The following is a 15425-nucleotide window of genomic DNA, read 5'->3' on the forward strand; positions in this document are numbered from 1 at the left end:
AAGGACTTAATAGGCAATGTCTTCTAACAATTCCCTACATATATGTTCTACTTATCACCAAAGGTATTAAGACAGCTTATACTTTTATTAACTAAAATAGGAAATAGGTACCATTCAATAAAGCTTCTAGTTGTGTTGGTGTGATTTGTTTCCTTTCTTTGTAATCTTCCAAAGTTGTTTTCTTTCTACTAATTATTGTGTGAAGTCTATCTGGAGGAAACTCTTGGTCAAATTTAACTCTAGCAGCTTTATTAACCATTCTGTTAATCTGAATAGCTCTCTCTTCTTCTTCGTCAGTATCACTGTTAATGTAAATAAAAGCAATGACATTTCTTAACTTATAAAATCATAAATAAGCTTCTGTCCAAGTTTGGCAGAAATCAAGGATAGTTTAAGAAAGTTATTTAAATTTCAAAAACTTTAACCAGAGTGAATATTTGTGGATGCCTCCCACAATGACGACAGATGGAATGTAGGATCACTATGTCTTGCTTTTTCGACTAAAGTCAAAAGGTTGGACAAAACTAAGTTCATAAAGGGGCTTTTTTAATCTTGTTGGAAAGCACTAAAGCTTAGTTGTAATAACTGTCAAGATTTATATACATGTTATTTTTATTGGAAATTAACCCTTACCATGCTGGGGCCATAATATTACAGCTGTACCCAGAATAACGTTATTTGGCTCCAATGGCTCTCCATAATTTTGAAGGTCAACTCTATGACATTTATTTCATAGAGAATGCATGTTATCTAAATCTTACACCATTTATACATTGTTATAATCACATTTCTCCATTTTAATATTCATTTTGAGCTTAAATACTGACTTTAAAAATGGAAATCAGATAAAAACTGTTTTTATTTTTAGATGTGGGCATCCCTTCCATATCTGACACACAAAGTTCTGAGGCCTAAAACTCCAACAAGTAGTATAAACCTAAAGACATATAACTACTGATCAAGTTTATCATTGAAATACGACTAGGAAACGACTACTTCTGGTGGCAGGTCTAGTACTAGTTGAAATAAAAAATCGGGATTTTGGTAAAAATTAGTTTTTTTTCTCACTTCTGTACCAATATCAGATTCATTTTGACCTAAGAACTGTTTTGGTTAAAGTGTTCACTGGGGGGCTACTCTACATGCAAACCACAGATGAAAACATCTATCAGCATTCCTCAGTCTTCCAGGTTAAGACAGGCGACGAAAAATTGTCAAAATTGATGTTTTTTGCATGTGATAACCAACTTTGTGGCAAATTCCTGTGTACCTTGAAACCCCCATGAACAATTGATGGAAATTTGATTGTCTTTGATGGAATTCCATCCTTAGACAAAATAATCTATCAAAGAATGATGGAAATATAAAATTTTATTTGAACTTGATGGAAATATGAAATACAATGTATTTGACCTTAATTCCAGCACAACTTTTTTTATGGAAAATTTGATGGAATTTTTACCTCTGATGGAAAATATAATGGCATATTTTCCATCTGATGGTATTTAAAATAGGATGGAAATGTAGAAAGTTTCAATAATTCAACTCATTTGAATTAGTATTTATGCAAACTTTTGATTTAAGATCTAGGGAGAGAAAGGTGCATATTCACCATGTCCCTCATCCATTAAAAAGAAAAGAATGCCAATATTGAAAAGTGAAACAAGGAGCCAGCAGGAATAACCATCTCATTCTCTGATCCTGCTCTACTCACAAAAATCATTCTTGATGGCAAACATATATTTTTAACCTTTAACATAAAATCCTATTGCATGTGCTTACTATCTATTAATATTTATATTCATATATTCATGTTTATATTCGGGTTATATGACCATGGGCATGCAGTCCTTGGGTGCAATATTAGTGGATAATAAGATAGCTTCTGGTCTAAAGTATGTATGAAGTGCTGATGCATTATAGTGAGCTCATGCATTCTTCATGGTTTCTGTTGGACTTTTTGTAGTTAGGTCTTGCCACGTTTCTGTGGACAGATCTATTGGTTTTCTTCTGATTTTTTTTCCCACCTATTTTTTTTCCTTTGCTGTATTGATGGTTTGCAAGATATCGCTTAGTAATTTGGAATATGATATTATCATGATTATACAGTTTGTACACTTTTGTATCTACTTTTGCAAAACCGAATGCTTTTCTATGTAAGAGTTATCTCCCGGAACACTGTTTTTCTTAATATTTCTAAAACTTTGCAACCATATAATAAACCGTTTTCTCGCCTATTATATTTAAAATTAAACAAGTTTAGTGAGTGCCCTACGTCCCCACATTGTCATTGGAGAAATTAAATAAGTGTAAGAAAAACAAATTGTATAAGAAAAAATATTGAATATATGTAATAATTTCCTGCCAATATGCACATGTACATAGTATGTCCTTATTATCTACAAAACTGTTGCAGAAGTACATTGAAGCATATAAGTTCAAAAGGGTGTAACTCCTAGAAAAACAAGAGGCTCTCAAGAGCCTGAATCGCTCACCTTAATTTTTTGGGGTTAAATCTCTCATCAATGATTATTTTGGCTTTTCAATTTATTTAAATGTTCTTTGAATTGTCCTATTTTCTTCAAAAGCAAAAAAAAATAAATCATTTTCTCCTATGTTCTATTGTAGCCATAGGAGCTATGTTTCTTGACATACAAGGAAATAAAATATATAATTTATACTAGATACTCTGAAACTAATTTAGCCTAAGTTTGGCTGAAATTGATACAGTAACAGTAGTTTCAAAGGAGAAGATTTTTTAAAGTAAGTCAACATGATGAACAAATTGTGAAAAAGTCTTTAAAAGGCAATAACTCTTTAAGGGGTCAATTGACAATTTTGGTCAAATTGACTTATTTGTAGATCTTACTTTGCTTAACATTTTTGCTATTATCAGTTTATCTGTATCTATAACACTATTCAAGATAATAACCAAAAACTGCAAAATTTCTTTAAAATCATCAATTCAGGGGCATTATACCTGAAAAACCAGTAACCTAATTCGGCTGAAAATTTCAGGATAGGTTGACCATGACCTAATAAATACTTTAACTTCTTGTCTTATTTGCCCTAAATGCTGGAGTTTTTGAGATATAAGCCAAAAACTGCATTTTACCCTGTGTTCTATTTTTAGCCATGACGGCCATGTTTTTAAACAAAATGGGAAATAAAACACAAACTTTATTTTATACACCCTACTGATCATTCAGTTGAAGTTTGGTTGAAATTGGTTGAGTAGTTTTAGAGGAGAAGATTTTTTAAAGTTAGCAAATATGATGAACAAATTTAAAAAAATGTCATTAAAGGACAATAATCCCTTAAGGGGTCAGTTGACCATTTTGGTCATTTTAACTTATTTGTAGATCTTACTTTGCTGATCATTTTTGCTGTTTACAGTTTATCTTTATCTATAATAATATTCAAGATAATGACCAAAAACTGAAAAATTTCCTTAAAATTACCAGTAAAGTGGAAGCAACCCAACAATGGGTTGTTTGATTCATCTGAAAATTGCAGGGCTGATAGATCTTGACCTAATGAACATTTTAACCCCATGTCAGATTTATCTAAATGTTTTCGTTTTCGAAATATAAGCCAAAAACTGCATTTGACCCCTATGTTCTATTTTAAGTAACGGCGGCCATGTTTTTTGACGGATCAAAAATTGAAGCACAAACTTAGGGCGGCCATGTTTTGGACAGATCAAAAATCGAAGCACAAACTTTGTGCAGGATAATCCAAGGAATAATCATGCCAAGTTTCATCCAAATCCATTCAGTAGTTTCAGAGGAGAAGATGTTTGAAAAATTGTTAACGACGACAGACAACGACGACGCCAAGTGATGAGAAAATCTCACATTTCCTTTTAGGAAAGGTGAGCTAAAAATGAATCGCAATTTTCTGTCGATATGCTCATCTACATAATATGTCCTTATTATCTACAAAGTTTCATGAAACTCTGTTGTGTGGTTTCAGAGGAGTTGAGATGACAAACTGTTGAAGTAGTACCTTAATGTAAATAAGTTCAAAGAGGTGTAACTCCTAGAAAAAAATTCGAATCATAATTTCTTGTCGATATGCACATCTTCATTGTATGTCCTTATTATCACAAAAATTTTCATGAAATTCTGTTGTGTAGTTTTAAAGGAGTTGAGATGACAAACTGTTGCAGAAGTACATTAAAGTAAATAAGTTCAAAGGGGCGTAACTCCTTCAAAAAAAAATTGAATCTTAATTTCCTGACGATTTTCAGATCTAGATAGTATGTCCTTATTATCTAAAAAGGTTTCATGAAATTCTGCTGTGTGGTTTCAGAGGAGTTGCGATGGCAAACTGTTGCAGCAGTACATTGAAGCAAATAAGTTCAAAGGGGCTTAAATCCTAGAAAAAATTGAAACGTAATTTCCTGTCAATATGCACAACTACATAATATGTCCATTTTATCTAAAAAAGGTTTTGTGAAATTCTGTAGTGTGGTTTGAGAGGAGTTGTGATGACAAGAAACAGGACTGACGGAGGGACTGATGAACGGACGAACGGGTCAAAAACATTATACCCTACGCAACTGTTGCGTACCAACCGTGCAAGGGCTGTATAGCCAGTCAAGGTCGTTAAAAACTTCCATTTGTTGTTTGTTGCGTGGGGTATAACTACATGTATACTGATATAACAGCAAAGAATGGCATGCCTTAGTTTCACCTTTTCATCAAAACTGAAGTAGTTCCTTTGGTTTCCAATTAAGGCTCGAACTACAAGGGAAATTACTTTACACAAAATATTATAACTATAATTATATAAATAAATTTACCTATCTTTATGTACTTCGTCTCCACCACTGTCAATCTCATCTTCATCTGAATTAATAAAAAAGAAGATTTTATAAATACTCAATCTAGAGAACATTTTCAGTTCATACACAATTTTTTATGATTATTCCTATACAACCAATACTTTTGAAAAGTCTGCTGACAACCCGATTCCCAAGATATTCAAGTGAACAATCAAATTATGGGATGCAGATGAAAAGATGAATGTCATGAACATACATGAAATATTTGCCAACCAACAATGAATCACTAAATCAAATTAGAAGAAATCAGGTTATTCTGTTCAAATAATGCTAATGCTAACAATAATCATTAAACATTGCTAAATTATTCGTTTCCGAACTGCATGGTGTTCTAAAGTTGAGAGCTGAAACAATTTTTGAACATTTATGCTTAGGGATTGATGGCTAAGGCAGCAACCATTTGATTTTCGGGGGGAGGGGGCTCTAGATTTTTTTTTCTGGACAAACTCGAAAAACAATCTATTTTTTTGGCGACAAGTCGAAAACAATTTCTTTTTTTCAATTTTAGCATTACATATAGCTGAGGGTGAAACAAACAATTTTTTTTTCTCAGAATCAAAAACAAATTATTTTTTCTCCAAAAACTTGAAACAAAAAGCTAAAGCCCCCCCCCCCCCCCCCCCCCCCCGAAAAAAACAAATGGTTGCTGCCTAAGTTTCACTGTGATGTTGCCTTCCTACACCTTGAGACTCCTTGGCAAAAAACATGCCAAGTTTCATTATTGTATCAAAATCTAATTGTCTTAAAGAGGCTCAAAAGTCTTAAAGCATAAATGCATATTATCTATTTTGACGATTTATCACATAAAGGAGTAGGTAAGGGCCTATCTTAACCTCAAATTTAAGGTTTATATGACGAAAGATTTTGGACACCCTTTTAAACACTCAAGTGTCTATTTCAGTTGATTGAATTAGTTTCTGTGTAAGATTTTAACTGATTTACTCATTTAAAAAAAATCCAATTCAAGCTTAAATATGAAAAATCTATCAAATATGCTAAAAAATGTCACTTTTCAGATGGTTTTTGTCAAAAAAGGAAAGTGGCCGCATCCGTGTTCACCCTCAACCTTTATATATTTTATGTTTTATCATCAAATGCAACTTACGTTTTAATATTAAGAATGAATACAATGAAAACCGTCTAAAATTTAACTAAAATGCTAAAATAGTGAAGATTTCAGTAATTTAGCATGACTTAATGATGCTAGTACCCCATATATGTGCATTGTACTGTCAAAAACAGCCCATATCTATGTGGCAGAGGCATTCTACTTTCCAAAAAATAACTAAAAGTTTACATTTTTTAAAACAATTTTGTAAAACTATTATATTTCCGGGTCAAAAGGGGTCTTACTGGACCTACTTCTTTAGTGGAAAGCTTGGTGCGTTACATTTGACATCAATATAATTATGACAATGTTGCCAAGCTTTTTACTTTTTTAAAAGTATTATTTTCATAAATAGTATTTGAAGTTTTGCAATAGTTTGCATTTATTGACAATCCTGCATTTCAATGTAACTTCAGGAAACTATAAAAAGTGAACACAATGGTTTTGAGTTTGATAAGATATTGTGTGGTATCGTAGTGTTCAATGTTAAAAAACATAAACATCAAGTGAATTGAACTGCCCATCAAAAGCATATTATTCATCCAAAACACTCCAAAAATAGTTTTACTATTTTATATATGCTTTATTTAAAACAAAATTCTTCAATAGAAGTAATGGCAACAGAACAGATTATTTGTAGAACAGTTATTTTAAAAAAGTTTAGATCAAATGGAGTGGGTTTTGTGTAGTTTAGACAGCCAATACAATTATTGGGGAATTTCCAATTTTCTATAACCTGGTCAGTCAATTTCCGGGTCATAAACACTAGTTAGAAGTTTGAAATAACATGTTACATGCATACCCTCTGATGCATGTATCTATTTGGTTTAACTCTACTTCATGTTCTATTTGGCATGAAAAGGATTCTCTAGAATTTCATTTTTATATTAGTCTTTCTTTCCAGGACTTAAAATTAAATACTAATTCTAATGCTGATTGAAAATTGAACTGAGCAATACTAAGCAACTTTTGTATTGAGCAATACTAAGCAACTCCTAAATTAAGCAATACTAAGCAACTCCTAAATTAGGCAATACTAAGCAACTCCTGAATTAAGCAATACTAAGCAACTTTTGAATTGAGCAATTCTTAGCAACTTTTGAATTGAACAATTCTTAGCAACTTTTGAATTGAGAAATACTAAGCAACTTTGATACTAACTCATTTAACATTTGAATTTACCTGATAGACCTGCATCAGGGTGTAACCTCTGCTCTAACTCTTTTGATATTTTTTCACTTATTTGTTTCTTCTTTTTCAACTTGATCATCATTGATTTATATTTGTTATCACTAAGTCTATTTAGTGGCTGAAAACGAAATAACTATACTAAAAAATGTTCAAGATGCATGGTTTAAATAGATTCTTCATATCTTTGGATTTTGCATTGGAAGAAATAGACTACAAATATTTGTGTAACAAAGATCATACCTAGCCTGTCTATTGATTTGTTTTTATGACCCTATCAATATATCAAATCATGACACATTTTTTTTTAAACTATGAAAAAAATTACACAGAAATTAAGATAAACAAGAATATGTGTCGATATTTCCTATTATAACGCTGCTGACCATCTATGGTCTGCATGCAAATTGTAATAAAATATCATAAGGACCTAAGAGCTCAATAAATGGTCTGCAAATTGTAAAAAAAATCATAAGGACCTAAAAGCTATGGTTCAGTGAACCATCATATCTGAATCAAAACTCCAATTTGGCACATATATCAAATACAATTAACAGTTCACTTCATAATTATATATACTGAACTTCTGTACTATTATATTTATTCACGATATGAAAGATATATATGACACTGCAGTTCATTCATAGCAGACCACATCTCCTGAACTGAAATGCATCTGAAAATACATTTGTCCCTTTTTAGCTTACTGTTCGGTGTGAGCACATACTCTGTGTTGAAGGCTGTACATTGACCTATAGTGGTTTACTGTTACAAGTTGCGACTTGGATGATGAGTTGTCTCATTGGCACTCATACCACATCGTCCTGTATCTATTGGTACTTACCATCTCTAGTCCATCCCATATATCTTCAAACTGTCCTTTTGTAATAACTTTCTCTGAGTGTAAAAACTTAATCCGAAAAAATTTAATCCTAGATATATCAGCACCTATAGATTTATTGTCACCAAAAGGCAATCTGTCAGCAATGTCCAATTGAGTAAGATTTCTTAATAGAACAATCATCAAACGCAAGTCAAAAGTTTCAGATAAAGGTTTCAAATTTTTATCTGCAATACAATAAAAAAACAAGATAAAAATACACAGATGGATGGCTGTTTAACATCCAGTGGCAACTCTTACATAAAATTTCAGATCAAAAACATTTTGATGTGATATTATTATGCACCTTGTGTACTGTATACCTTTGATCTAGGCATAATTGAATTCACACGCAGAGATATTCTTTTGTTTTATCCCTAGCTAACACTCAGAATATGATTCGAATATCTTGGCCTAGGCCATGTGTAAATTTACAACAAATCTATCATGTCTATGGCTTCCATGAATTATTTTGATTCTAATAGTACAAATTAATTCAGTTATTTAAAAAATAAAGTGAGAGTAGGTATGCCTTGTGTGTGGCTGTTCTATTTTACCCACCATAAGATAAATGTAAAACAATCTAATAAATCTGTAGCTTGCATGAGCCATTTCTTTCTATAATCGCTAGAAAAAATGTGATTGATTCTTCTAAGTCTCAAACCTAACCATTTGCCATTTCTAATTTTTATTTTTTCACGAAAGCTTCAGTTCAATTCACTGTTGACATTTTGTAAATATGTTTTATACCAAATTTGTTATATCAGAATATTCTTATTTCATTAGTAATACTTTCTAAAACAAAATGTCTTAATAATAAGATAAATATGTCTACACATATATAAATTAATGCATAAATATATTGTCTCAATTTTTTCTTCACTCTAAAAAGTTAAGAAGACACTTTAAATATCACTATTTTAAACTAAAAGAGCATATACACTTATTTAAAATGGAAATTCTAATCCAATGTACTTACAAAAAGATGTTTCCAGAAATATGTGTTAAAACATCAATATTCCTAAATCCAAGAGTCATCATGTCATATTATTTTGTAACTTTTTTTTTTATCTACATCCATTAACAGGCTATTATTTGAACTTGGAATTATTTTTAATTATGGAATTTGCTTGATTTCTTGTTATTGAAATTTTTAATAAATTCCATGCTTAATCTGTACTGAAATGTTCTGTGCTGCGCACAACACTTTTACAAAGAAAATAGTATATTTTCAATAGAATGTACTGTACTAGCTATTATGCTTCCATTAATTTCACCTCAAACTTTGTGTACATTTATAATAGTACTTTCTGTCCATTTGCACTATACACAGAGAAAACAGATGGCACATAACATTTATATTACCAGGTCATATTTCTAATAGCTCAACTTTGGCTCAACTATAAAAAAAATCAAAATCTGAATGAATGCTCAACTTTTGCTCAACTATATGAAAATCAAAGATCAATTGCTCAACTTTTCCTCAACTTAATGGCCAGCTTCAGTTGAAGGCCAGTTGAGCGACATCTCTCAAACATACAGTGCTTAGCCAGGTTTGAGTTTAGCTAAGATGGTCAACACCTAGCTCTCAACTATTTTGTTTAAAACAGCTAGCCCTTAACTGTCCACCAAATGGCCATCAACTGGCCCTCAACTTTTTTTTTCTGTAGGGGTTATTTAACTTCATCAAGTGAATCAGAAAACACAAAATTAAATAGCCACTAGTGGTCAAGAAAGGGTAAATCGCGAAGTAAAGTATCCGCGAAAAATATTTTGGTTTACAGTATATCATGATCTCTTACCTCTAATGTTTATTTTTAAATAAGTGAGTTGCTATCTTATTGATGTATATCTCAAGTCCCCTTTTATTCATTTGTTTAGTAGTTGAGGAACAATTTTGTCTGTCTAATGGACAAAATCCAATACTCACTTTCCACAAATTCAAATGATCTTAAAGCAACATCAGTAAATGGACAGGCTTTCAATTTAATAGCTTTCTCAAGTTTACCACTAAGGTCTTTGTACTGGTTAAAATTTCTAGATGTTAACTTCAGAGTCACAGCCAGAGATGAATTGTATGGCCTAGAAATAAATTTATATCACATTAATGTCAATGAATTTTATTCCTACGTTGAACCATACCATATGATGTCATTGATATAACTACTATATATATTGTTTGATCACAACAATTTAGTTAGGAAGTATTTCAATTCTGCAAATAGAATTTATAGGTACAGTAATAAACAACAATAAGAATAAATAGGAATTCCAGAAAGAGTTGTAACAATGACCTTTAATGATAAGGTTCAAAACAGATTTATGATACATGATCTGAAAGTAATTAACATTAATACTAAATATTAACAATCCTAATATGATTATCTACAAACGCTTTGAGTACACACCCTTGGTAATATTAATAGTTACATAGTGTGCAAGAGACCTAATACTGTATATATGGAATTTACTGACCCCATATATACTGTATTACGTCACTTGCACACTATGTAACGAATTTATCTTACTGACTATCTTAAAATGTGAAATTTAGACTAGTGACCTATCAAAATGAACAAGTCTTCAATACAGTAAGCAATAACATGATTAAGAAACTACTTCCATTGATCCAACAGAAACAGATGCCAACAATGACAACTTGTTGGATTTAAATGTATTTTATCAATTTATTAATATCTTAATCATCAATTTCTTTGTCTGTTGAAACCTTAGATTTTTATCTCAGTACTGTTTTGTTTTTCTAAAGGGACGTAACACCACTACTAACCATGTATGAAATAAGCCCCGGCTCCCTACTACCTTATATGGAATAGAAATGTATAGGAGGTAAGATAAATGAATATATTGCCAGGGCTGTTCAGATTATACTCCCAGTCCCATGACTGAGCTACCTGAAATTATTGAAAGATGACAAAACAAGAATGTGTCCATAGTACACAGATGCCCCATTCGTAATATCATTTTCTATGTTCAGTGGACCAAAATCTCTAATTTGGCATTCAAATTAAAAAGATCATATCATAAGGGACATGAATACTAAGTTTCAAGTTGACGTAACTTCAACTGCATCAAAAATTACCTTGACCAAAAACTTTTACCTGATGCAGGACAGACGGATGGATGAAAGAACGAACAGACAGATGAACAAATGGACACACAGACTAGAAAACATAACACCCATAAATGGGGCATAAAAATATATCCCTAATAACATACAAAATGCTTACAACAATACACAATACAGTCATAAAATGTTGTCACAAGGTATTTATTGCAATATTCAGCCAAGGTTTATTTCTTTGAAAGGGGTTACTCTAGAAAATCAAAATGTACTTTTAGTTTTAATGAAGCAATGACAGATTTCTTGATTGGAATCAAAGAATTTAAATAACATGATGCTCAGTTATTAGCTTATTGCCCTTTGAGCTATGGGATAAATATTTAGTATAAGGGCTAGATCAAAATAGTATTTGAAAATACAAAGACTTTAAGTCAACATCATTGTCAACAAAAATTTCCCCCTCTTGCAGACATCTGGAAAAGTAAAATAACAAAAAAATGTGTCCATGGGACAATGATGAAACCCCTGCTTGCATATCATATAAAGTTAGAAAGGTACATAACTGAAGAATGGTGAAGTTGACCCTAACCAAATTTTTAAATGATATGAGTTTTGTAGTAATTGATATAATACTGTTTATAAGTTTTATAACATTTGGTTGAAGCAAACATAGAGAATTGAAATAAAAACAAAATTTGTTTAGGCAAACTTAAGTTAGAAAACTGAAACAAAAAATTCAGCAATTTTTCCACTTGTATAGGGACATAACTCTAAAACTGTTCAAATGGCTCCACCAAAATTCAAACTTGATCAGTATTTTGTGGTAATAAGTCTTGTGTATAAGTTTCAAAATAATTGTTTAATACAAACTAAACAAATTTTGGGATTTATGGATGTATGTACATATATATATACAATTTATACAGACAGACAGACAAGGGTAAAACTTAATGCATCCTCTGCTATGGCAAGGACATAAACATACCGAACTTTAAGGGAATTTCAAAATGGAGGTCCTTCATTAAATGTCAAAATCAAAAGCTCAAAAACATCTTATGAATGTAATTTTAATTTTTGTGATATTGAAAAAAATATTGTTCAATTCATATAAAACTTTCATAATGTGAGTTTAAATTCATTTATAATTTGTTTTAACAAAGAAACACAAAATGACACGATGGAGTGATGTATAAGTACCAACACAACAAATCTAGAGGGATGTATTATTTGAAGAACCAGTCCACACAATAAAGAGATGTATAAGTACAGGTTCTAAATTAAAATAGATATTTAAAGGCTCCACTGTACAAAAAAAAGATTGACATTGTGAATGATGAATGTTTTAGCACTTCCAGGAGAAAATTTCAAAGCAGCAATGGAAGAACTAAATGTTTGATAAAATACTCTATATGCATCTGCTAAGGAACAGAAAACACAGCCTTTGCCATTTAGCAGATCCTTGCCGTGCAATACTTTTAAGCCAAAACATTTGAAAACAACCCAAAAAGGAAACAGCACACAATCATTTAATGAATCATTGCAAGGTGTCAATGTAAATGAACTGTTCAATGATTTACTGAAACTTCCGTAAACATAAAATGCACTACACTAATACTTTGTCCATGATTTTTCAACAACTGTTCCGTAGCTATTGTTTATAAAAAAGAATGACTTTATTTTTAGCAGAACAGATCTGATTGTTATAGAACATATTTTTATTTAAAGTCTTGTCTAGTGTGCTAAGGAGCATTTCATTTTATTACATTCCATCTGACATTATTTTAATTTCTTTAGACTTTTAAGGGTTTCCTGGATGAAAACATTTTTACATTTGTTATTACTTTTAAGTTTGTATGATATATTATAGAGAAGTGTCATAAATATATTTTGTTTAAATTTCTCTAGATTGATAATGCCCTGGATTGTGTCATGCATATATATATATGTCAACCAGTGGAATTTTCCACACATGGACTGGTTAACATGTCAATACACTAAGGCTATCACAAGACAGCATGTTTTTTTACTTTGTTCTTTTTATATCACACACATTTTAAGGTCAACAAGTTAAGCACACATGATTGAAGGTCAGCATATTATTATTATAACGCAATTTCTGGTTGGCTGCAGGCACATGTTTTGTAAGAAGATTTGTTTTTTTTAATGCAATCTGATTAGGTTGTGTACCACAAACATGGTTATTTAGCAGATGGCAAGGCAGCCAGTAGATTTCTAGTTTACAACTGCATAACCACACAAATATTTTTATTGGGTTTGCATTGCTCAATCTTTTGTTTTTAAGGCAAAGTGTACATAATTAAACTACACAATGGACTTTTTTTAAATTCTTTTTGTAAAATTACATTAGAAAATAAAATAAAACTAGTGTCGCTCACCTGTTACTGTATTTACTGATGTCGATCATCTTGGTTAGTAGGTGGGGTCATTAGACACTTTTTTAAATAGATACCATAATAATGATTGTGGCCACATTTAGTTTAATATGGCCCATAGTTTTAGAAAAGAAGATTTCAAGTTACAACAAGTTACAAAAATGACAAAAAGTTGTTCAAAATTGACTATAAAGGACAATAACTCCTTAAGGGTTATTCTTACAATTTTTATCATGTTTGACTTATTTGTAGATCTTACTTTGCTGAACAAAATTGCTGTTTACAGTTTATCTCTATCTATAATAGTACAAATGGATGTTTTTAACAACCTTGACTGGCTATACAGCCCTTGCACGGTCGGCCCTGGCTTGCGCCTTTTTGGGCATTAAATAATTTATATTTTAACCATGTGGTAATTTAAATAATTTAGTATATAATAGTATTCAAGATAATAACCAAAAAAAACAACAAAAAAAACAAAAAAAAACTGAAAAATTTCCTTAAAATTACCAATTTTAGGGCAGCAACCCAACAACGAGTTGTCAGATTCATCTGAAAATTTGCGAGGGGATAGATCTTATTCTGATTGACATTTAAATCTTGAAAGATTTGCCCTAAATGTCTTAGTTTTAAAGATATAAATCAAAAACTGCATTTTACCACTATGTTCTAATTCTAGCCATGTCTGCCATTTTGTTTGGAAGGCAGTGTCATCAGACACATTTTTTAAACTATATACCACAATGATAATTATGGCCAAGTTTGGTTTAATTTGGCCATGTAGTTTCAGAGAAGAAGATTTTTGTACAAGTTACAAAAACTGACGAAAATTTGTTATAAAATTGACTATAAAGGGCAATTACTCCTTAAGGGGTTGACTGACAATGTTGGTCATGTTGACTTATTTGTAGGTTTTACTTTGGTGAACATTATTGCTGTTTACAGTTTATCTCTATCTATAATAGTATTCAAGATAATAACCAAAAACTGCAAAATTTCCTTAAAATAACCAATTCAGGGGCAGCAACCTATCAACGAGTAGTCAGATTCATCTGAAAATTTCAGGGCAGATAGATCTTGACCTGATAAACAATTTAAACCCTTTGTCAGATTTGCTCTAAATGCTTTGGTTTTTGAGTTATAAGCCAAAAACTGCATTTTACCCCTATGTTCTATTTTTAGCCATGGCAGCCATCTTGGTTGGGTGGATGGGTCACCGGACACATTTTTTAAACTAGATACCCCAATGATGATTGTGGCCAAGTTTGGTTAAATTTAGCCCAGTAGTTTCAGAGGAGAAGATTTTTGTAAAAGTTTACGGACGACGGACGACGGACGCCAAGTGATGAGAAAAGCTCACTTGACCTTTCAGGTCAGGTGAGCTAAAAAGGGGGTAACTGTTTTCGTTTTTGAGATACGAGCCGTTAAAATTAACAGCATGACACTCCAAAAATACAAAAGATATATAGGGAAAATCATAAAAATTAGCAGACATTTTTACATTATTAAGATTTTCTATTTTGTTGGTCAATAGATCTTTTTTTTAAATTGATATACGATTAAAAAATGAAAGATGAATCCATCAGTGCAAAGAAAGTCCTTAGCAACCGTACTTGTTGAAGTTTGGTTTTTTTGCCTGGAACATTGAAATAATGCGGCGACGTCGAACTAACTAATTTTAAAGAATATTTCTGTTGCAAAAGAAAATGCAAGTTTGTAAATAAATTTACCGCTAATGAAAGAAATTTACCGTAGACTCTAATTTCATCTTTTTTACATTAGAGTGATTTCAGAACCTTTTTTTAATGCTTATATGGATTGTTTAATTCTTTTATGAATCAAATATTGAGTTTGAATGTGCCCTGGTTAACACAGTGTTGTCAGAATGAATTGATCGGTTTTAATATTAGGATCGGGTATACAAC

At 31.4% G+C, this 15425-nt stretch overlaps 1 protein-coding gene across 1 annotated transcript in view; it reads right to left on the reverse strand.

Moving 5' to 3' along the window:
- LOC134705591 (uncharacterized) overlaps positions 1-15425 on the reverse strand; it is a 72022-nt gene that overhangs the window by 15991 nt on the left and 40606 nt on the right. Inside the window, exons 15-19 of the mRNA XM_063564312.1 lie at positions 9956-10107; positions 7990-8213; positions 7140-7266; positions 4808-4853; positions 112-302 (exon numbers count right to left, since the gene is read on the reverse strand). Of these exons, the coding sequence (XP_063420382.1) occupies positions 112-302; positions 4808-4853; positions 7140-7266; positions 7990-8213; positions 9956-10107 (740 nt within the window). The remainder of the gene's footprint in view (positions 1-111; positions 303-4807; positions 4854-7139; positions 7267-7989; positions 8214-9955; positions 10108-15425) is intronic.

Source organism: Mytilus trossulus, chromosome 2, assembly GCF_036588685.1.
Source record: "Mytilus trossulus isolate FHL-02 chromosome 2, PNRI_Mtr1.1.1.hap1, whole genome shotgun sequence".
Classification (NCBI taxonomy): domain Eukaryota; kingdom Metazoa; phylum Mollusca; class Bivalvia; order Mytilida; family Mytilidae; genus Mytilus; species Mytilus trossulus.